Source organism: Prunus persica, chromosome G1 (genome assembly GCF_000346465.2).
Source record: "Prunus persica cultivar Lovell chromosome G1, Prunus_persica_NCBIv2, whole genome shotgun sequence".
NCBI lineage: Eukaryota > Viridiplantae > Streptophyta > Magnoliopsida > Rosales > Rosaceae > Prunus > Prunus persica.
Window position 1 is genome coordinate 407,131 of NC_034009.1, and position 22,851 is coordinate 429,981.

General features: G+C 35.5%; 2 protein-coding genes across 2 annotated transcripts; one reads left to right on the plus strand and one right to left on the minus strand.

Annotated features, from left to right (window-relative positions):
* Nucleotides 108-9,865, minus strand: LOC18791627. Its single transcript, XM_007227282.2, has 16 exons — nucleotides 9,709-9,865; nucleotides 8,607-8,950; nucleotides 8,163-8,225; nucleotides 7,623-7,705; nucleotides 7,270-7,531; nucleotides 6,847-6,928; nucleotides 5,830-5,891; nucleotides 5,576-5,670; nucleotides 5,282-5,361; nucleotides 4,625-4,708; nucleotides 2,850-2,966; nucleotides 2,425-2,510; nucleotides 2,238-2,344; nucleotides 1,697-1,788; nucleotides 1,534-1,610; nucleotides 108-802 (listed from the first exon to the last, which is right to left on the minus strand). The coding sequence occupies exons 2-16, from the start codon at nucleotides 8,757-8,759 to the stop codon at nucleotides 326-328; spliced, it is 1,920 nt and encodes a 639-aa protein (XP_007227344.1). The 5' UTR covers nucleotides 8,760-8,950; nucleotides 9,709-9,865; the 3' UTR covers nucleotides 108-325.
* On the plus strand, nucleotides 11,786-22,678 carry LOC18793686 (non-lysosomal glucosylceramidase). Its single transcript, XM_020555514.1, has 18 exons — nucleotides 11,786-12,432; nucleotides 13,273-13,383; nucleotides 13,533-13,589; nucleotides 13,727-13,803; nucleotides 13,893-13,992; nucleotides 15,496-15,569; nucleotides 16,093-16,193; nucleotides 16,296-16,399; nucleotides 16,568-16,621; nucleotides 16,706-16,761; nucleotides 16,847-16,885; nucleotides 18,193-18,334; nucleotides 18,578-18,762; nucleotides 19,020-19,087; nucleotides 19,253-19,325; nucleotides 19,832-19,893; nucleotides 20,039-21,218; nucleotides 22,117-22,678. The coding sequence occupies exons 1-18, from the start codon at nucleotides 12,352-12,354 to the stop codon at nucleotides 22,376-22,378; spliced, it is 2,826 nt and encodes a 941-aa protein (XP_020411103.1). The 5' UTR covers nucleotides 11,786-12,351; the 3' UTR covers nucleotides 22,379-22,678.

A 22,851-nucleotide genomic window follows, 5' to 3' on the forward strand; every position in this document is an offset into this window, starting at 1 on the left:
AATTACTTGCTACATGAATCTGGACCCTGGAAAGATTTAAGGGAAAAAAAAAATGGAGGTTCAGTTGCAAGAGAAGTGATCATCATTCCCAAAGCAACCCACACATGTTCTGCAAATGAGAATCTAGACATGAAAAAATTGGATATCTCCGAACCCAATATTTCTTTTCTTTTGTTTTCTTAGATAAACTAAAAGTTTGTGACAAGATATATCTGCATATATGATTTCTATACAGACGTGTATATCCAGCATAACCTATACTACTTCACATACATGAACAACTGAAGGAAGGTAAACTAACATCTCCTCCGGCCTTCCGGTAGTACTATCTTTGTATATCCTGATTTTCTTGCCTAGGGGGTTCAGCATAAACTTGTCTTTGGTCTCTCACATCTCTGAACATAGAAAGAAAAGAGTTGAGGCCTTCAGACGAAGCCCCTCCTAAGATCCATAACAAAAGTGAACTGAATGGATTCATAGCGCCGGGGTTAGGACCATTCTCTGCTTCACTCAGGTCAGCTTGGCCTGGAACCTGAGGGTTTCCCACCCGGTCTGGGTTGTCATTACCTGACTGTTCTTGCAGCCCAGGAACTTCAGCTCCATTTGATGGCACTGCTGGATTGGGTTCAGATCTCAGCCCAGGTCCAGATGCCAAGTCAGAATTAACCAGGCCAGGATTTCTTGTGTTCAATCTTGTGATATGTAAAGTTGAGGCAAGGAATGTTGATGAAGTAATGTGGAAATCTGGGTGTTGCTGGAGCTGTGATCGTCGATTTTGGATAAACCTTTGTAGAGTTGGCACCTGTACCAAGAACATAACTATTCAAACATCGATTCATTAAGGTAATTACAGATTACTGCAATAACAAAAAGACCACACTTGAACACGCCATAAATCATCTTATTCCATATCTGTAGCATCTCCTATGGTCTCTTACCAAACCAGGAAAATACACAAAGGCTAGTAGTTTCAACAGTAAAAGTTTGATGAAAGCGGACAGCATACAACATCAAGCAGTGAACGACTTCCCATAATAAAATAGACAGGGTTTTTTAGTTGCTCCCAGCTTCAAGATGAAGGACATCTTTTTCTTTCCGAAAATTTCTTTCCAATAACTAATTTCTTTATCTATGGCGTTTTTTTATGGCTTTCAGATAAGCTTTTATTGCCAAATTTTAGTTTACATAATGAAATCTTCTGGTTTTTTTTTTTATCAATGAATAACAAGAATGTAAACATAGCTATTTAGACCTTTTTACCCTTTTTTCTTTGTGTAAATCTGTTTCAACATGTTCTTATAGTGGGAAACACGTTCACAAGATATAATTACTTACTGCCTAAAACAACCAATAAAGAAAAGAACACCAAATCTGAACATCTTCCACTGGTGTAAAATTGAAAGCCAAATGAAACTACCACTGTTTTATCATAAGCAACCAAACTTTGCAAAAGAAAAGGTGCCATTAAAAATAATATAATCATCTATACAATAAACCAGGCCCAAAAGGGAAAAAACTACACAGCGGGGTTACCTCAAAACGGTTCCAGAAGTATAGAATGAGATGCTGCATAAACGCTGCAGCTGTAGAAAGAGCCAAATAAGAAAAACCTGCAACAGTTTGAAGGTAGGTTTTCAGAAACAAATATAAAAAAAAACGTTTCCATCTACCAGTAAAGTAAGAAGCAGTGACGTACCATAAGCATAGGAAAAGAAATAGATGTGGAAAACCAGAAAGTAGAGCAAAAAGAAGCGGGGAAAGAACTTCATCGATATGGGTGTGCGGACACTGCAAGAAAGACAATCAAATGAAAAAAGCATGACACAAACTAGAAATGTGGCAAAATAGGGTACACCTAATGCAGGGAAAATTTGCCTCTCATTGTTATACCAGGTGCCAAGATCTATGAATTGAGCCATAATCCTTTGCTAAGAGCATATCTTAAGCCAATTAATCAGCCACTCAAAATATCAAAGCCCGTGATCCAGGCACCCTACCGCAGGGATCACTGGACTAGCTCCACATCACTTTACCACTGACTGTCAATTAGTACCCAACCCCAGCCTCAAAACTATATCCATTTTAAGCCTGGAGCTACATAAACCCTATGCCCAAACCAGATTCTAAACAGAGTGAATGACTTTTTACACGAAAAGTAGCCATTATGAAAGAGTATGTACACCGGCACCCAATCATTTGCCACATATTTAAAATGAAAGAGGGAGAGAGAGAGAAACCTGATTAGCGTAAATAGTTCACTCAACCAGACAAGTATTAGGACCATAAAAGCCAATAGCTGATCGTCATAAAACTCAAACAGAAAAAATAAAATCCCGATCATAATCTGCAGAACCAAAAAGGGTTTTGGCATGAAAAATTCAGTATATATTGTATTGATGGTGAACCAAAAAGATGTGTTCTTACCGGCACAAAGACAAGTGATTCAATTACATGCACAAAAATCAACTGGAATGTCGGAAGCTGATGACGAGCATGATGTTGAAGCTGCACTGCAATAATTTGACAAAAGTAAGCACCCAAATATAGAGGGGGGATAAGGAGGAAGCATGACACACGGGGAAACCCAAATATGCTGCCACCTCACTTCATTCATACCAAATGATACTCATCAAACCAGGCAAACAAAATGGATAATGTTTTGGGTACCAAACTCTAAATTTCATAGTTCCACAAGGATGAATGCTATTTCTCAAGTTAAAATAATAAAAAATAGTTAAGAGTTCACATACATCATTTCATTGGCTAAAGGACTCAAGAACACATTAATGGAGGCATGTACAGAGACAGAGCTACTTTATCCAGAATACACATGATAAAATAACACAAACCTGTGAACTTCAGCATGCGAGTCTGTGTTTCTCTCAATGTGAATGACACAGACATGGTGGTTGTAAAGAACACAAAGAGTGACATCATAAGCACACCACACTTTGTCACAAGGTAGTCTGCATGGAAACCAAATGAAACCAGAATTTTTCTGAGCATAATGCACATAAATTGCAAGGGTAAAATAAGTCTTTAAGACCCTTTGTTCATAAATAATTAAAATAAGTCTTAATCCATATAACAGGTTATTCTTTACAGCACACATGTCATTATTTTAGATACCCAAATTGAACATTTTTTGTAACACTGAAAGCATCACAAACACACATTCCACATGTCCGCCTTTTACAAAATTTGTCTTTTCAGAAAGCATAAGTCGATATCTAAAGTCCTAAAACCCAACCACCCAATCAATTATGAAAAAGAAAATAATGTGACTGTTATACCAGCTGCATTAACCAAACCACCCAAAGTCCTAAAACCCCGTCGCCACACAGAAAATCTATGCCGTCTCATTTCCATTTTCCACAAAGTCCAAACCCTTTTCGCAACTCTCCTATGACTCGCAAACCTAACCCCAACCAATTAATCTCTCAGTCATTATTCCAGAAGATATTTACAGACTTATTCTCCATTATGTCAGACTCACAAGTGCATTAAACTACAAGCAATTTAGTTACAGATAGATGAATATACACATCGAGTACTGATGTACCAACTAGCTCTTGGTCTAGTGGTACTTTTCTTCCCAAAATTGGAAGACGTAAAAAGTTCAATTCCCCCTCCCTGATTGATAAAAAAAATAAAATAAAATCAAGTATTGTTGCAATGTTCCCATAAGCGCAAACAGTAAAATAAGTAGGCTTGTGTAGTATATTAATGGAACCTGCTTGTTATGTACTCTTCCTTTATATATTTGGGGAACAGATGCATTTTATTTATTTATGAAAGAACAGATGCATTTTTTTATACAAGTTTATATTCATCATGTATTTTGTTTTATAGACAAATGACCTCACCAACTGCTTTTCAAAATGAAAATTTCACAAAAAAGGGACATGTAGAAGGAAATATGTGGCAACTTTATGATTGTTTGTGAAAAGTGAACGGCATGTTAGTAACACTGTTGTTTTTTGGGTATTAAACCACAATGTTCTATTTTTCTATTTTGACTGCATTTAAACGTTTGGGAGTCATACTTTCTTTAACTAATACAATTTGATTTCCAGGGACCAAGTTCTCAATTTCATTTAATTTATCAATGAAAAGTCAAAATTCTACAATGTTAGTTGACCCAAGACTGGTCCAAGATGAAAATCTATGTAGAGCATCTCAAGAAAAAAATTATTAATTTATAAGTTCATTTACAAATGGCTCCTTAAGTATTCATGGCCTGGGCCAAAAGTTAAAAGTTGATTTAACACAGCCAACGCTAGAATCTTTGAGGAAAGGGCAGAGGGGAAGTGATAGAATGCTAGAACCTTGAAGCAATTATCTTCCACAGCAGTGGTTGATCAATTATCATCAACCAGTGGACAAGATAAATAAATAGATAAACAATAACGCCAGAAATTAGCCTGTTTGCTTAGTACTCTAACCATGCAACTTTTCATCTTAAAGTTATTGGTAGACATATATGGGGGGGGCCTCCCCATGCTTCTACCTCAATATCAAGTTTACCAGTGAGATGCGTAATGAAATTGCACAAGTAGATATTGAAACCACATTGCACGAGAGGCAGCACAAGAATGGAAATCGAAGGCATAAGTCAACAAACCTCCAAACCTTGCAGGACCTTTTGGGGGTTCTTGTGCATAACTAAGATTAAAGAACTCCTTTGTCTGAAAATTATAAAGATAACCTGGAATGGGTGGCATAACAAGCTTAGCCACAACAGGATAATTAATAAAAATCAAACTATGAAAGTAAACCATGAGCTAAACCAAACTCAAAATAACAGATTCTGAACAATCAAAGTTAGAATGAAACAGATAAGTTTAGAATGGACTTTGTTGGAATTAGCCCAATCATGCCCTGGCAAAGCATGCGTCTTTAATCATCCCTTAATTGCACGTGTCCGTGATTTGACATGGGCCCATGTGGGGGCTTTGCTTTTTTTCATGTTGTTTATTTTTGCTTTGTCAAACTTGGACATTAACTATTAAGGTTAACAATAATTGGGTTGTTTTGTTTCAAGAATTGAGTAATGAAGACAAAACACACAATATCAAATCAGCAACATCAAAAACCAATTATTTTATTTATTTCAAGGATAAAAATAATAATTATTATTATAAACCAACAGTTTTAAGAGAGTTCGTTTAAGCAACAGTCAATTTCATTTGGTTGTTGCACAGGGGTCCTTTTTCATTAATGCGACATTAGGAATACAAGATATAGGGAAAAATAAAGGGGCAAAAAACTGGTAATTTACCTTGTCCAGGAGAACTCAATAAACTATTGATTAAAATAGTATCATATCCAACAAATCTGTTAATAAGCAGTTGCTGCCACCTGGTAATTTCAGGTAAATACACAACAATTAGAACACCTGCTAGTATACAACTCACATACGCACATTAACTACTCAAAACTATGAATCCAAATAAGCCATGATATTTCTTGCATAAATAATGTCCTTTCATAATAAAAACAAATACTGAAAAAAAAAATTGCATCATGAGTATTAACTGTAGATTAGTAATTTTTCAGGAGATATTATTGGTACCTGTTCCCAAAACAAGAATGTCGAGCTGATATGCTAATGTTTACAGAACGAATATTATGCTGAGCCCTTGCACTTTCAGGTAATAAGAAATAACCCTGCAAACAAAATTTTGATAAATAAATTACCAAAATAATACAAAACAAGCTCCAAAACCATGGCACTATTATTCATCACAAGCTTTTGCAGCCAAAACCTGTGCAGTCTGACTCAGAGAAAGCTCAGGAGATAGTGGAAGTACCACGTTCAGAAATTACCTTTTCCATAGTGTATAAATAAGTTGGTTCAAAAGTTTTGCTTCTGTTCTCAAGCCACTGCACTGAGACACATTCAAAACAAATTGTCAATAACAGTTGCATTCAGTTCTCACAAGTTCAAGAAAGGCTGTTGAAAAACTGATTATACTGAACAAAAGATCCAGTACAGTCCTAACTGCAGAATTTTGATAACGTATGTTCCCAGTAACTTGGTTACAATGGATATAAAGTAACAATAACTAGAAACATCTGTTCAGCTATCGTGTTTCTTTTTTTTTTTTTCTTTTTTTTTTTTTGGGATAGAAAAAAATAAGCTCATAGAAAAGCATATAGAAATACAACAAGAGATGAATATCATTGTAATCATTTCATAAAGAGTTTTTTTTTTTTTTTCATTAAAAACCTTTTTCAAATTTTATTTCCATAACCTATATTTTTAACCCAAGAAGGGTAACTATGTTGTTCACTATTTAGCTTTAGGACTTCGTGCTTTTACATAAATATGCACATAAGAAATTTTCAGGACATCTATAAGATATAATAAGATTTGGTACTATGGCAACTAGAAGCTCCTCCAAAGGTTTGACTTTCAATATCAAAAACAACATCCTCAATATAGTACAATAATTACATGCTCATGGGTCATAATATCCAGAGAACTCGCTATCAATGATTATTTTCTGCCTTTTCTTTGTATCCAATTAAGCATTTGCAAACAAGTAATTGAAACAACATTAGAATAAAATATTTCATATCAGGAAATGTAATTAAAATTCAATCCAACAAAAGCAAAGAGATTTTTTTTTTCTTGCTATTGACAAAGAGGCCAAATAAAAGGAGAAAAAAAAAACAAAGTGGAAAAATGTTATGTGCTCCTTTAAACACCAAACAATAAATTCAGTTTCACTATCTTACCTTTTTTTTTCCCGGATTAAAAAAGTAATTAAAAAAATGACATGTTGCTTTGAAAACCAAAATGATGATAAACAAAGAATAATTAAAAGGATAGTCAGCAACCTGCATACAAGTTAACCCTGTCCAAACGAAGTATGCGCAACCACTTGGGAATATCAAGATCTAAATGTATACCTGCAATGCTCTGCAATCAAAATTAAAAATCAGCAAAGACAAATTTAAACTACAATACAAGAAATAAAATAATGTTCACGGTAAGCATGTAATTATAATCCATTAACAAGTGTGAAATTGGTCAAATCCGAGAGAGAGAGAGAGAGAGAGAAGCTGATTTGAAATCCTTCAAATGCCAAGGAATAAAGGGGGCAGTAAAACCAAGGCAGATATAGCCTTTTTTCCTGATGACTTTCGAAATGGACCAGATGAAATGCAGGTAAATGGACCTTGAAACACAACTTATTGCATATCCAGGAGCAATGTCAGCAGTTATTTCAATATTAAAGGATGCCAATGAAATTTGCTCACCCACAAATTTCCGATGATATGTGTTCCGTGTTTCCGAAACACTGACAAGAGGCGAGGACGCATTTGCCATATTTTGATAAAGTTAATAAGTGCTGCTTTAACTGTCTCTTTCACAGATAAAAGAAAATTACTACGGTCCTCCTTGATTTCATTTTTGCTAACTGCATCATCAACTGTTGGCATAGTGTTGGGGCTATTGGTAGAGCTATCTGCCGGATGATCCAGAACTTCAGAATCAGACTTCAATGCCAATTTCCCCCTCCTAGCATCAGAACCAATTTAATTCAACCAAAATTTTGCAGCATAAGATGTCAATCCATCTCCATCTATGTTAGCAAAATTCTAATTTATACATTACAAATTTTGTGTCTGGGACATCATCTATCACGTTGGTGAACTCTGACTCATTCTGCGACCACAATCCTGCACTGGTTATCTAAGTGAAAGGGATAAAGTCAGCATTTTAGACATGACCAGGCCAAGATAACAAACAAACTCAAGTTGCCTGTAATGTGCAACCCAAATCCAGGAAAGAAAACAGACTTTTAAAGCTAAAAAAGAAATTAAAAATCAAGTACATCTGAATTTTCGAAAGAAAAAAAAAACAACTTTGGCTATAAAATTTGAACACAAATCCACCAATGAAACTATAAGTTAAGCGTTTGCACCATATTCAAAAACAGTATTATTATGTTTACAACCAGATAAAGCAAGGACTCCAGAAAATGCAGCCACTTTTTAAAAGAATATGCAAGCTTACCATTTATTGTTATTAACCTATAAACTTTAATCAAAAGCATCATAATGATCTTCTACCAGATTTGTGAGACAACACAAAAATGAATAAGTGAAAAAGTAATCAAAAAGCTCAAGAAATAGAAGACATGATATACCTTAATTTGAATAATTTGTGCTTCTGTTGTTTCAACCCCAGAAAGCTCACTTGAACAGCCAGGCTTCCAGTGCAAGGGAATCAAAGTTAATCAAGGGATCGCAAGATATCAAGGAAGGTAAAAAATCAACGGCGAAAAATATAAAGCATGCATGTGTGTGGAGCACACTGAAAACATTATCCAACAATATCAAAAGAAACCAATTATCTAAGCATTTCCATGAAATTTAAAATTATGATAACTAAGAAAAGGGGAAAGCATAAATAGTCAATAATTGCATATATGTCCTCCACAAGTAAAAGCATCAAAATAGGTATTTGGTGGGAGAGAGTTTACATGGAATTGATTCACAAAATACAAGTTTTATCCACGCTCAAGTCCCACTGTGACATGCTATAAAAAAACACGAAAAATCATAAATTGATAAGAAAGTGGAAGAAAAACCTGTTGAACGTAATTGGCATGCATAACAACGAGAATACAGAACAACGTAATGGCTATGAAGAGGTAAATGTACTCCAAAGCAGCTCTGACTTTAGGAGTAAGGATCTGCGAGAACCGCTCTTGTACTCGTATGAAGGTCTGCTCCGGATCCATGTCCTTTTCTTTTCTATCCCTTTCTTTTTTGTTTTAATATTTTCCACTATTTCATAGCCAATGCTGGAAGCAGGATTGAAAATGGGCTGGGCTGAGCTTACATACCAAGTTTTTTCCTAAGTGAAAAAGATTTATCGAAACTTTGGCAGAGCTTCCACTACTTCTTTAGAATTTCCCAATTTCTGCAAATCCTGTTAAAATCATACAAATTAACTAAATAAAATGATCCTAAACAAAACTCGACAATACGATTGAATTTCATTGATAAAACAGCTGCATATATACTATTATCAGGGCCTTTGAATATAAAAACATAATCAAACTAGCTGTGAGTTTTGCCGAGAATTGATTGGATCTTTCATGGTGTTTTTCCATTAGTGCTTTTCTTATTAGTTCGATCATTTATTGTTTATTCTTCAGGTGTGTCAGGTGGAAGCTCAAATGAACATTTAGAACAAATGAAGGGTAAAATGGTCAGTTCAGCAAAACTTGTAAGTGAACTTGATTATAAGTATATATGGAATGCTCAAATCAAAACTGTTTATCTATAGGCCATTTGCATAGTTAAGTTGGGGTTAACGTTTTTATATTCAAAGGCCCTATAAATTTTGTTTGGTTTCTCTTAAAAATCTGATCTTTAAACGCATTATGATCCCCCATTTGAGCTTTAATTTGACTGAGATAGTATGAGAGAAATTGAGCAATTAAAGGAGGATATGATTCTCACAATAATGAATAATCACAATCTAGAAATTAGGATATGACACTTAGAACAACCACAGCACCCTCAATTAAACGAAATCCCCAAAAATCATACTATCACAGCCACAATTTCAGCAAAATATCATAAAAATTAAAGCACTAATTTCAACAAAATCCCCAATAATCACAATCCAGCCCTAATTTAAGCCCCGGAACCTATATTGAATGTCGGACTAAAGAAAAGCACCTGGTGGAGTGGTGTTGGTTCTTGGAATTAGGACAAGTGAACCAGAACAAAGTGAAACAACGGAGGAGGAACTTGGCTGAGCAGAAGAGATGGAAGTCTGAACTTCTTTTTCTTTCAACGTGGCCCCTGCTTGCTTGCTGAGCTAAAAGTCTAAAGACATTTGGGGAGGCCTTTTGTTAGGGCTTGGGCCTATGATGGGTTTGGGCTTGTAACCAAGAGTTGAACAGCTCCTTACTTTGAGTTTGAGTTTGAGTTTGAGTTTGAGAGTTGAGTGAGTCAACGGCTAGTGGTCGGGCAAAGCGCGCGCGGTGGGAACTTTGTTTAGTCGGTTGGGTCCATTTTGGATGGCCGTGGAAGTGAGTGGTTAATAATTCAATGGATTATTATGCAAAGCAAAATCCAAAACACACATGTGACAATTATTTACTATAATAATCAAATACAGTCAATCATATGTCTGCCTGATTATTTATTGGATTGGATTTATTTATAATCCCACCGCCCCACCGCCATTATTATTTTTCCTTGTACCGCCTTGCCATTTGGCCCCTCTAATTAATAATTATAAAATGAAATCCTCCCTATCCCTATCCATTAAACTCCGGTCCCAAAAGCATCTTTGAATTATGAGTTAAAATTAGGGCTACAAACAACAACACTATTAATCGGCAAAAACAACAAACATATATGAATGGACAAATGGATGCACAAGCAGGCGATCACCTCGTGGTGTAGTAACAAGTAGACACCAAGGCCCACGCCGTTAATGAAAACAAACACATAAATTTTTTTTTTATATACGAGCAATATTCTATTTTAATATAATCTAAATTATGAGGAGGGGGATTCGAATTTATATGCAAAGTATAAGTATGTTCGTTCTAATTCACTTGACTAAGTTCATATCTACTATTACTATTGTTTTAGGTGTAATATAATTATAATAGTATAAAATACGATCACTTAATTTTTTTTTAGAAAATACTTGTTTGGATGTAGAAATTCTTACTTTTTTTGTCAATTAACATGTATGAATAATTTTTTTAAATACTTTTAATAAGTTCGGTTTATAAATGAGAAATGTCCTTCCTTTCAAGGAGGCAAGAAATGTATAATGAGTAATGACTTTGTTGCACTAGACTTTTTAATAGTTTGTTACATCCTCTAGAAGCTTAGTGGAGAATAGATGGTTCTACATTGACTAAAATGCCAATATGTATGTAATGTGATATGCCCATTGACCAGACCATATATCAATGGCTGGCACACCCTCCATGACTCTTTTACCGTCCTTTCTTTCTTCTCTTTTTGTGCCTGTGCTTTTGCCAAGACATACCGACACAGTCCACCTTGTATCACTCCGCTTGTCAAGAAAATTTATTATTGTATTTCATTTTCATTTTCACTTTTACATAATTATAGAATATAAATTTGTAGTATTCTTTAATATGCAAATTTTTAGTATTAATCAAAACAAACTATAGAGTTTAGTAGTGATGTACAAATGCAATATCGGGTCATTTTGTTGGAGAATCTAAACGAGCTGAAATAAATTGGGAAATTCTTTTTTTTAAATATACAAGTGATATTGAGAAACGGAGAATTCAAATGTACTTATTGAATTTTAAACTTTAGTACAACATATATGTATATATATATATAAAACGAATAGTTTATAGTGGGCATCTTCCCTCATTTAATGGTGGACAGTGATTGGATTAATATGAGGAGTGGCACAGATTGTAAGTTGTACGCACAAAGAGTGACGACGCAACAGCAAACAGGAAGAGCCACCCCCTTCTCTCCCTCCCTCCCTCCCCCAAACCAACAACAAACAAATAAACAAAGGCTTATGCTTTTCTCTCACTTTCACTCTCACTTTTATTGCTTTGTTATCATTTTCTCTCATTTTCGGGTTAGAATTAGAAGCTACGAAAGCAAGCAAAGCTTCTGACTTTTCACTCACGCGCTCTTCTTCCTTTCTTTATCTTTTAATTATAAAAAACCCAAATTTATTAAAATTTGTTAAATACCCCAAATAACAAAACAGAAGTCATAAACAGCAGGGCAGGAGAGAGAGAGAGGGAGAGGGAGAGTAAAGCAGAGCAGAAAGAAGCTCCACCTGGCGATCTGAGACACGTAGTTGATTGCAGCAGGCATTTGGAGACTGTTTGAGTTACAGGCGGCCGACTCTCTGCTCGCCACGACAAACTCTCAATCGCCTTACATCCTCACACACACAACAAAAGACTCTCAACTCAACAGACCCACCAAGCCACCAATCCATCCAATCCAATCAAATTCAATCAAATCAAATATCAATTTCAAAATCTTTGCTTTTCGAATCCCCAAAGTAATTGGATTCGGTGGAGCTCCAGCTCCGGCTGCTTCTTCTGCCTATTCAAATTTAAGATCTTGGCTGTGAAGAAAGCTCAAAGAAAGCTTCAAAGCTATTTGCTTGCTTGCTTGCCCTTTCGTGTACGCTTATATTCGGGCTTTGCCGTTTTCTGGAGGTGGAAGGAAGGTCTCTGGGTCTTCCTTGTAATCGAATTTGGACGGCTTAGTTTGGAGATATATTTTAACTGGAAATTCAGATAGTTTTTTTATTTTGTTGGGCTAGTGAATAGCTAAGAATTAGTCGACATGGTCAGTGGGCATTTGTTCCATTGTAGAAAGAATTCATGGCCGCCTGAGGAGTATATCAACAGAAACACTTTGCAGTTGGTATGCTTCTTCTTCTACTTAATTTTCTCTCTCTCTTTCTCAAAACATTTGTGTTATTCGTTTGGGCTATGTTTGGTTGCTGAGAAAATGTAAGAGATGGGAGGAAAAGTAAAGAACTGACAGTTCTGATCAAGTCTAGAGTTTGATCAACAAAGCCTGAGGGCATAGCTATACGCTTGTTCTCACTATTGAAGCCCAAAATAAAATTGAAGTTAATTGTCTGGTCTTCATATGCATTTTGTTTACTTCTCAAAGGTGTTCGAACAATTTAATTGGAGTGGTGGAGGGGAGTTCCAATTAACTTGAACCAGTGGAGAAGAATCGCAATTAAAATATTGATTTATTGAACGTAGTTTCATCAAATAGCTTGTCTTGCATGATTGACTGATTAAAATCTGTGCCAAGTTTAAACTCAAAATTCTGCAATTTAGTTAATTCTACACATGCTTCATTGAAGGACTTCTCATGCTTAATTTGAAGTCTTTTTTACATTTTTTTGGTTGTTGTGTACAATGTGGGAACATATCATGCCTGGAATCTCAAGCCGTATCATAATGCAACATTTGTGTCTGCTACCACTGTTAGATTTTGGGTTATTAGTTGTCAATTTATTGTTTCTAATGAATGAACTTTTAATAAAAAATAAATAAAACAATTCTCTTGTTCTTTGTGAATTTTGTTGAGCATCTTTCTTACTGTGTAGTGTGTATTAGCAAGCAAACTGATTCTGAGCTATTATATTTTGTGTTTTTTGTGCCTTTTTGATAGGCGGTTAGCCTGCCAGGTTAACTTTACTCTGTACTCAATCTGATTAATTTTTCTTTTCATTCTTTTCTATAGTTTGATTTTGATAGTGCGGCCCCACCAGAACATGCCTGGAGGAGGAAGTTAAACAGCAATGCTAATCTTCTCAGAGAATTTAGTGTTACATTTAGGGAAGCGATAAAGATGGTTAGTGATTTGTTTTCTTTAATGTTGTCCACTAATAAATTCATCCTGTACATTATGATGTTTGGAGCTTTTTCAGTTTTTACCAATTTTCTAGCATCCACTTCATTGGTTAAATTTTTTTAACTAGTGTGAAAATTTTGAATTTCTAGGTTAGGTTAGGTATACGCTTGTGGTCATATATCAGGGAAGAGGCTTCTCATGGAAGGGTAAAATCTCTCAACCTTCTAGATGTATATGCCATTTTGCCCTTCTTTACAACTGGTATTTCTATGAGTTATACCTGTCCAACAATTGGGTGAAGATTCCTCCTTACAAAGGATGTTAAAATTCTTGTGTCATGCAGAAAGCACCTATTGATCCTTTTACACGAGAAAGTTGCAAGCCATCTGCAGCTCAGGGGGTTCCACTTGGAGGGATGGGGTATGTTATGAATCAATAGGTTGACTCAACTCTTTGACCTGTTTATCTCTGTTAATGTGATACCAGACATTTATCTGAATGTATTACAGAAGTGGCAGCATATCTAGAGGTTTTAGAGGCGAGTTCAGGCAATGGCAAATAATTCCTGGTATATGTGAAGGTTCTCCTGTCATGGCCAATCAATTCTCTGTAAAGTTCTACCCTTTATCCTATTTAATTGTATTGTAGTTTGTTGTTGTTCTTTTGCTTCTTTGGAACGCGTGTTACTCATGCGTTGATATTATCTGTTTCTTTTAAGTGTTCCTACTGTATTTTTATTGGTACACAACCATGTCAATTATGTATCCAAAAAAATGTTATCTAATTCCTTTTCTTAATTATATGTTCCGTAATACCCATACGATAACAGGTGCTAAGTACCTTCTGTGTTTGGATGTCAAATCAGGATAACCTGAGAGTCCTTGGAAACTCTTCCATATAAGTAACAAATAGTTTTAACTATTCTTATGTCATAAGCCTGGAGCAGGCTGTCAAGAATTGTTTCGACAGCAGTTCAAAGTTGATCTTCCTTAAAAGTTATTGTTCTATATGCTGTTTTGCTTTCTAATTACGTTGACACTAAATTCGGGTGTCTTTGATAAATCAATTCAACACTGACAATGGAAAGTTTCAACAGATGATTAATTGTGTTTGGTAACTTTTTAAATTTTTTTTCTCAATGCATCTGATAATGGTATAGCATTAAAGATTTCAGTGTGTTTGATGAAAAATTTAAGCACCGGGTATGAAAAAATTACTAAAATGTTAAGCAATCTGTGTCGCGCTGAATGCTGAATAGGAAAACATGTAATCCTTTATCATCATTGTTTCCTTCATAAGCAACTAAATGGTCACATATAGTGATATACATTACTGTGATCATTTCTGCCATTGATATGGATTTGCCACTGCCATACCATTGCTAATGCCTTTAACATGTGCACTGACATTGTGTCTATGTCACCATACAATTGCCGCCAGCTCCAGCAGTGCTGTTGGTATTGCCAGTCAAACCATCAGAGTTTTGTTTTATGCCTGTAGTTTACTTTGTATGTTGTAGTGTAGAATCATGGTAGAAAGACTGCAATATTACTATATGGCTAGAAAGAGGACATCTTTGTAATATGTTCAAAAGGCAATGGTCAAGGATTTATGCGGCAAAGCTTCAAATAATCAATCTATTTACTTCAGTTGTTTACCTGCAGATGGTTGTTACTTAATGTAGTTTCGTACAGATATTTGATAAGGTGGTCTTGGTTAGGTGTGAGAGATGGTGTCATGAAATTCATTGCCCAATGTTTACCTAGCAAATTAGTAGTTTAAAAAATGATTTTTTTTTTTTCCGGGAGGGAGGGGTTGAGAATTTTGAAGGGATATGTATATAAGGGCTTGATGGCATCTTAAAACTTTAGAATCTTGGGATTGTTCTCTAAATGCTTACAGTCCAGCTTGGCTGCTCTTAGTACCTCAGGCTGTTACTGACACTGTATTCAGCTCAGAAATGTTAATGTTGTTTGCTTTTGTACAATATATAAGCGAAGTGAATATCAATATTTTATTAGTTATCTCTAGAGAAGAAGAAAATTGTTTTGCCCTATTGTCTTCAAATCATGATTTAACTCTGACAATTTGATTCATTTTGTGATGTTGCAGATTTTTATATCTAGGGATGGTGGGAATAAAAATTATGCATCAGTCTTGGCCCCTGGTCAACATGAAGGGTTAGGGTAAGAGGATAATTTTATGTTTAGAAACCATTTCTGAAAAACCATCATATGATAATACCTTATAGAATTCTACATGCTTCTTTACAATCTTTGACTGCAAGTCAAGACCAAGCTTTGGGTCCATATGTCATATTGAGAGTCTCTGTCTTCCTTTTTAGCATAAAAGGAAGTCTTAGAGGTCTCTCTAAATTGGCAAGTGAATGCTACATTGGCAGATGTTCCTTGGTTAACCTGGCCCCTATGGAATTTGGTGGTATGCTTTGACACTTAGGCAGGAAATTGGCAACTCGTGCTATTAACATTATGTGGAGATCAAAAAGATACTTAGCTCTTATAACCATTTGGCAGACTTTCAACTTAGAGGGATTAACCACTCCACAAATAGGATTTGCAGCTTATGTACAGAAATAGGGAAAGATGTACCAGTAAACCTTTAAGATTTCACACAAAAATCCTGATTATTAGGAGTGCTAAATTTACCTTTAGTAGTTCAATATCCTAATTTAATTTATTTCTTTTACAGGAAAGTTGGTGATCAGGGTATATCATCATGGGGCTGGAACCTGGGTGGCCAGCATTCCACATACCATGCTTTATTTCCGAGGGCATGGACCGTATACGATGGTACTATTCTTTCTTCGTTCCTCTTTTTTATTGCTCATGTATGACTTCCCCATTGCACTGCTGTTTTAATTCACATGTTTTTTTGTAATATATTTATTTTAGGTGAACCTGACCCAGAATTGAAAATTTCGTGTCGGCAAATTTCACCATTCATTCCTCATAATTACAGAGAAAGCAGTCTTCCTACAGCTGTTTTTGTCTACACGGTATGCTCATTCAACCGGATGCCATACACATTTAAATGAAAAATATCTTTAGTTCCAAAACCTCTTTGATGTATTTGACAAGCTGCAAATCTAAAAATCCTAGCACAAGATTTTCAATATGATTTTCTTTTATTTCGTTTGTTTCTAAGACTCTTGTTTCTGATATAGTTGGTGAACACTGGAAAAGAAAGAGCGAAAGTCAGCCTTCTATTTACATGGGCGGTAAGATTATATTTCTTCTGGAGTTGTTTCCAAGTGATTCAAAGATTGTTGGATATGTAGTAACTATTGCTTTTCCTGTTGTAGAATTCAATTGGAGGAATCTCACACTTGTCAGGAGATCATGTGAATGAACCATTTATGTGAGTAAATTTGGTGTTTGCTGTATGTTATTACGGAACCATACATATTTCAAATATATTCTGACTTACTTCTCTCATTTGATAGAGGCGAAGATGGAGTCTCTGGTGTACTTCTACATCACAAGCAAGTCAACAAACCTTATTACACTTTTGTGATGGTTGGTTTGCAGATTGTTCTGCCCATACAGTGTTTTAATAGGTCAAAGTGAAGACCATGTGTTTAGACAACTCCCTGCCCGTCTGTTGAGGCATATAAGCCCCAAAACAAAGTGAAAGAAAGTGGACCATGAGACAAAATAAAATGCTTCTGCATCAACTTACCACCTTAAAATCCATTCTTAAAAAATCACGAAATGAGTCAAAGAGTAAAACAAAAGTATGACAGCTATCATAGAAGCATTTCAGCTATCGTCGTTTGATGCTAAAGTAAAATATGGTTGCTTATATATTGCAATCTTAAGATTAAATATTAATATCGTTTAGACATTCAACCATTGTTTACGATATTGGCTGATTGGTTTTAATTTTGACTGGCATGATTATTCATATACTTTTCATTAAGCATTTTGGTTTAATCTGAATTGGGTTTTCATTACATACGCCAGTATGTTAATCATAGGTGTGGTAAAAAAAAAAAAAAAATTTTAAAAAGCATATTTGTAATCTACATATATAGGATTTCATAAAATAGCTGTGTTCTTGTTTTGGTAATACTGGAAGCCTACTGTAATTTGGGAATACCATTTGAACTATAGTCTACTACATAACTGATATTGTTAAATCATTCACGGTACAAGAATACCTCTTATAAATAATAAAATCTCTATTTGTGTCATGTTTTATTAGATCAAGTTAATGATGGATTCTCAAACAAATTCGTTAATTCTCTATGTAGTTTGAACCATAAACAAACTTGAAATGAGATTCAATTTCACTTCTTCTCTATTATTACTCCTATTTTAATTGTCATTCATTTGTAAAGTGTTGGCAAATTAATACAAAATTGTATATGATGAAAAAAAATTGAAATTGTACTTCAACAAATAATTGCCAAATTATTTATACTTTGGAATCTTATTCATGCGTTATTATTTGTTGCTATGAAATTTTTTGTTAGTTAAATGGTATAGTATGTTATGCGCTTTCTTCTTTATTTGTTGGTGAAACATGTCATGCAACTGCATGTGTTAACAGTGGAATGTCTGCTGGTGAGCACCTTATTCAATGCCTATGCTTGTTTTTGTTCCATGTAGCAATTTTTAAAAATTCTGCTTTATTTTTGCCCTTGAAATCTTGTTAACCTGAACAACCAACACAATTTGAGTTATCACGTTGCATGATTCTTGCAAGTTCTTCTTGAGTTCTTTCTGTCAGTCACTATTCCCTAACAGTAGATTTTAATTGTTTCTATGAACTATGCATATGTTGCAGGACTGCAAAAGGGAATCCTCCTGTTACTTTTGCGGTAGCTGCATGCGAAACTCAAAACGTGAGTGTGACTGTTTTGCCATGTTTTGGGTTATCTGAAGGAAGTAGCCCTACCGCTAAAGAAATGTGGGATAAAATGGTGCAGGTATTATTTTCAGTGCTTTGGTGTTCTAATGTTATGTATAATGTGTGTTTTTGGTTGCTTTATGTTATATCTCATCTTGCTCTGGCAATTAACTGAAATTCAATTGCTTGTCCTAACTTGAACATGTCAATTCGGTGATTTTGTTGCTTAAATTTAAATTTTAAAATTACTTCTACTTAGATTTCGTTATGCATACTAGACAATTTTTTATTTATTTAAAAACTTGTGCATTTATCTATCGAGGATGGACAATTTGATCGGGAGAATTTCAATTCTGGGCCATGCATGTCTTCATCACCTGGAGAGACACTCTGTGCTGCAGTTTCAGCTTCTGCTTGGGTGGAACCTCATGGGAAATGCACTATTGCATTTGGTCTATCATGGTCATCTCCAAAAGTAAAATTTTTGAAGGGAAGCTCGTACCATAGGTAAGTTTCTTGCAAATCTTCTTTTTCCCCTTGTTCCTTTTTGCAAGTAATTGGAAAATTATTTTTTCCCCTTGTTCCCTTGTGCATGTAATGGGACTTTTGGGATGCTCTGTTTCATTACTTGTACTATAGCTATTAGTATCCAGAGGAGCACACTGTTTTACAAATGAATGCGTACGAGAGTTGTAACCTGGACAGCTAATAAAAAGAATGGTAATGTGGTTGTTTGGTTGTTCATGTTTATAATTTTGTTTCAGGAGGTACACAAAATTCTATGGAACATCTGAAAGGGCAGCTCAGGACTTGGTGCATCATGCGTTAACAAGTATGTATCTTTTGTTTTTTAATTGAGACCTCTTTGAGCAACATTTAACCGAGACACTAATCTGTTGAAGTTTCCTAGATTTTACTTTTTGGCATTTGTTTCAAATTTAACAAGGGTAGTTGGTGTTTTTTTTTGGGATGCTGATTAATCTTGAAATTTGGACAGATTACAAGCGATGGGAAGAAGATATTGAAAAGTGGCAAAACCCTATCCTCAAGGATGAAAAATTACCAGAATGGTAATTCTTAGTTCAAGCAGTATTTATCTTTTGTTTTTCTTCGTTAAATCGTAATGTTCTATCAAACAACAAATTTTTTTCTTATGGTTTTGGGTGTACACCCAACTAACAGTCCACAACAGTCTCCACTGAAAGTTGTTTCGAGCTTGCTCAAGTTTGACCCCCAAAAAAAAAAAAAAAAAAAACTTGCCAGTGATTGGTCCTTTATATTGCAGTTAATTTTTAAGAGATTGTCTTGTCAGATACCCTTATGGAAACCTGTCAAAAGCATGTAAATACTCTCTGCAAGTGTTGTGATTAAAGCATCATAAATCCATAACCAGGTCCATTGCAAATGGAAAGACCCACAACAATGGAATCATCAAGTGAACTTTGTTAAGTTACTTTGCTATGCTTACTTGTCACTGATTGATTATGGGAACTTTTAGATATCTAGGACATAACTGAGCTATTACTCGTTGCTGGTTTCTGTACTTAATACTTAATGCTGTGTACAATGTTTGCAGGTACAAGTTCACATTGTTCAATGAGCTCTACTTTCTGGTGGCTGGAGGAACAGTTTGGATTGGTATTCATCTATACTGATTTTCTTGATATTTCACATTTTGACCTAGCTTTAAGAATGATGTTGTGTGGGCACTAGCACTAGCCCTAACACGTACTTTTAATTGCTTATTACCTTCCCTTATAATAGCTAATGATTTTTCTTGCAGATTCTCCCTTACCAGTAACAAACATTAATGAAAATCAACGTCAATTAACAAATGTTGAATATACAGACGTCAAGGTTACTGAAGCTGAAGTCAACAATAAACAAGGCACAGTTGTCGAGCATACTGCAACTGGTCATCATAGGAGTGTAAAGTTGGATCCACAAAATGACTACGAAGATGTTGGGAGGTTCCTTTATTTGGAAGGAGTGGAATATATCATGTGGAACACATATGACGTGCACTTCTATGCTTCATTTGCCCTTCTTGAGCTGTTTCCCAAAATCGAACTCAATATTCAAAGGGACTTTGCAAAAGCTGTCTTATCTGAAGATGGAAGAAAAGTAAAGTTTCTGGCAGAAGGCAATTGGGGAATTCGTAAGGTTAGAGGAGCTGTCCCTCATGATCTGGGAACACATGATCCGTGGAACGAAATGAATGCATACAATATTCATGATACTAGTAAGTGGAAGGATTTGAACCCAAAGTTTGTACTTCAGGTGTATAGAGACTTTTCTGCAACAGGGGATATGGCATTTGGAGTTGATGTCTGGCCTGCTGTTCGTGCTGCAATGGAGTACATGGAACAATTTGACAGGGACAATGATGGTCTCATTGAAAATGATGGTTTCCCTGATCAGACCTACGATGCTTGGACAGTTCATGGGGTTAGTGCTTACTGTGGCTGCTTGTGGCTTGCTGCACTTCAAGCTGCAGCTGCGATGGCCTTTCAACTAGGCGACAAAGCTTTTGCTGAATGGTGTAAAACTAAATATTTAAAGGCAAAACCAGCTTTTGAGGAAAAATTGTGGAATGGCTCTTATTTTAATTACGATAGCGGATCAAGTAGTAACAGTAAATCTATACAAGCAGATCAACTGGCTGGGCAGTGGTATACTGCATCCTCAGGTTTACCTTCCCTTTTTGATGATTTTAAAATCCAAAGTGCTCTGCAGAAGATCTATGATTTCAATGTCATGAAAGTTAAAGGAGGCCAGATGGGTGCCGTAAATGGAATGCATCCCAGTGGAAAGGTGGATGAGTCCTGCATGCAGTCGCGTGAAATATGGACTGGTGTCACCTATGGAGTGGCTGCTACAATGATCCTGGCTGGAAAGGAGAAAGAGGCATTCACTACTGCTGAAGGTATTTTTATTGCCGGCTGGTCTGAGGAGGGCTACGGGTAAGTACAACACACACTCCAATTAATTTTCAGTACAGTATAGCTGATGTAATTATCGCTCTTAATTTTTTTTAGAAAAAAACCTATTCATGTCATGTTTTAGATGTGAAAATGATGGACTTTAAAAAAAATAATCCTAGTATTTATTTATTTCAAGTTGAATATTTCCCTGTGGTCAACATATTTGTCCAATAAGGCAGATATCAATTCTTCTAAAAGCATAAGATACTAGGAAAGGGCCGGTCGATGAATGCAATAGTTCATGACGTTCTTTAATGAAGTTGTACATGAATTTGATTCAAATGCGTTCTGGATAGTTTTCTGAGGTTAAACTTAAAAGCTGGGTAATGTGTTCGAGCAGTATATACCAGATAAAGATTATGGATGTATGCAGTAATCACTTCTAGGAAGTTATGCATGAATGCAAGGTCGGATAAAGATATATGGTTTATGGTATTCAATTGCCAAGCTTTGATGTTCAACTGCTGTTGTATTTATGGTGTACAGAATATGTGACCCTCAAATTTAAGAACCTCTTGTAACTTCTATAATGCCGGAAAGGAGCTTTTTTTTTTTTCCATATCAATATAAGGGTTGAGAGTTTTATCTCCTATTTTGTACACTATATTTCCCCACTTACACTTGCTTCCCCTTAATGAGGATAGTAGTATGGACCTGCACTCACTTCTCTTTAAACCTTAACAATATGGTCTAAAATATTTGGCTAGTCTTAAGTTTCTCACATCAGTACTTGTGCATTTCTCCAGATCACCATTTTAGCATCATGTAACTTTTGTGGCGGGGAAATAATATCTTGAATTCTTTATCATATTGTGAACACAAAAAACTTATTTATTTTGGCATGACAAATATAACTCTCATCTTCTGCTGCATATAGATACGGGTTCCAGACTCCTGAGGGATGGACGATGGACGGCCACTTCAGATCTCTAATATATATGAGGCCGCTCTCTATTTGGGCCATGCAATGGGCGTTAAATCTGCCCAAGGCAATTCTCGAGGCTCCTACTATTAATATAATGGATAGAATACATTTGTCATCTTTCAGTTCCAGATCCTCTCAAAATGAATCAGGTGTGAGAAAGATAGCAACCAAGGCAAAGTGCTTTGGGAATTCTGTGTTCAACTGTGCATGCTGATTGTAACTTGTAACATTGACTGTATTGTATAGAAGTGTCTAGCGAATCTTTGCTTCGTGGAACCCTCTCGCTGTGAATTAATATATGCTGGGAGAGGTTTGGGGAAGCCTTGGCGAAATAGCCAAATAGGTAATAAAAGATTGAGTTGTATTTCATTTACATGATGTGTACATCAGTTTTCCTTTGTCATTGAAATTTTTTATTGTGACTAATCAAAAGCAAAAATACGGCAAGTGATTTCCTTGTATTGGTATCTGAATTCTGAGATCTAAACTGGAATGCAATGCCGAAATCGTTTCATGTTCTTGAGGCACCATATGATTGAGTGACTCGAAAGTGGTACTCAAGCTTCTTATTATCCGTTTGTTTTGGACGATAACTGTCTTTGACTCTTTATTGAACTTGACAATAACAACCCATTAAGGATTTGGATGGGTGATGTTAAAATGTGACAACGTTACAATTCATCACTG

Bases quoted from the DNA above. Each gene is read 5' to 3' on its own strand.
- LOC18793686 (XM_020555514.1), top strand. From the start codon at position 12,352: ATGGTCAGTGGGCATTTGTTCCATTGTAGAAAGAATTCATGGCCGCCT. The intron at 13,384-13,532 runs GTTAGTGATTTG...TTGAATTTCTAG, and splicing joins TTAGGGAAGCGATAAAGATG to GTTAGGTTAGGTATACGCTT. The intron at 16,762-16,846 runs GTGAGTAAATTT...CTCATTTGATAG, and splicing joins CATGTGAATGAACCATTTAT to AGGCGAAGATGGAGTCTCTG.
- LOC18791627 (XM_007227282.2), bottom strand. From the start codon at position 8,759: ATGGATCCGGAGCAGACCTTCATACGAGTACAAGAGCGGTTCTCGCAG. The intron at 4,709-5,281 runs GTAAATTACCAG...CACCCATTCCAG, and splicing joins ATTGAGTTCTCCTGGACAAG to GTTATCTTTATAATTTTCAG. The intron at 2,967-4,624 runs GTTTGTTGACTT...GTTTCCATGCAG, and splicing joins AGGTCCTGCAAGGTTTGGAG to ACTACCTTGTGACAAAGTGT.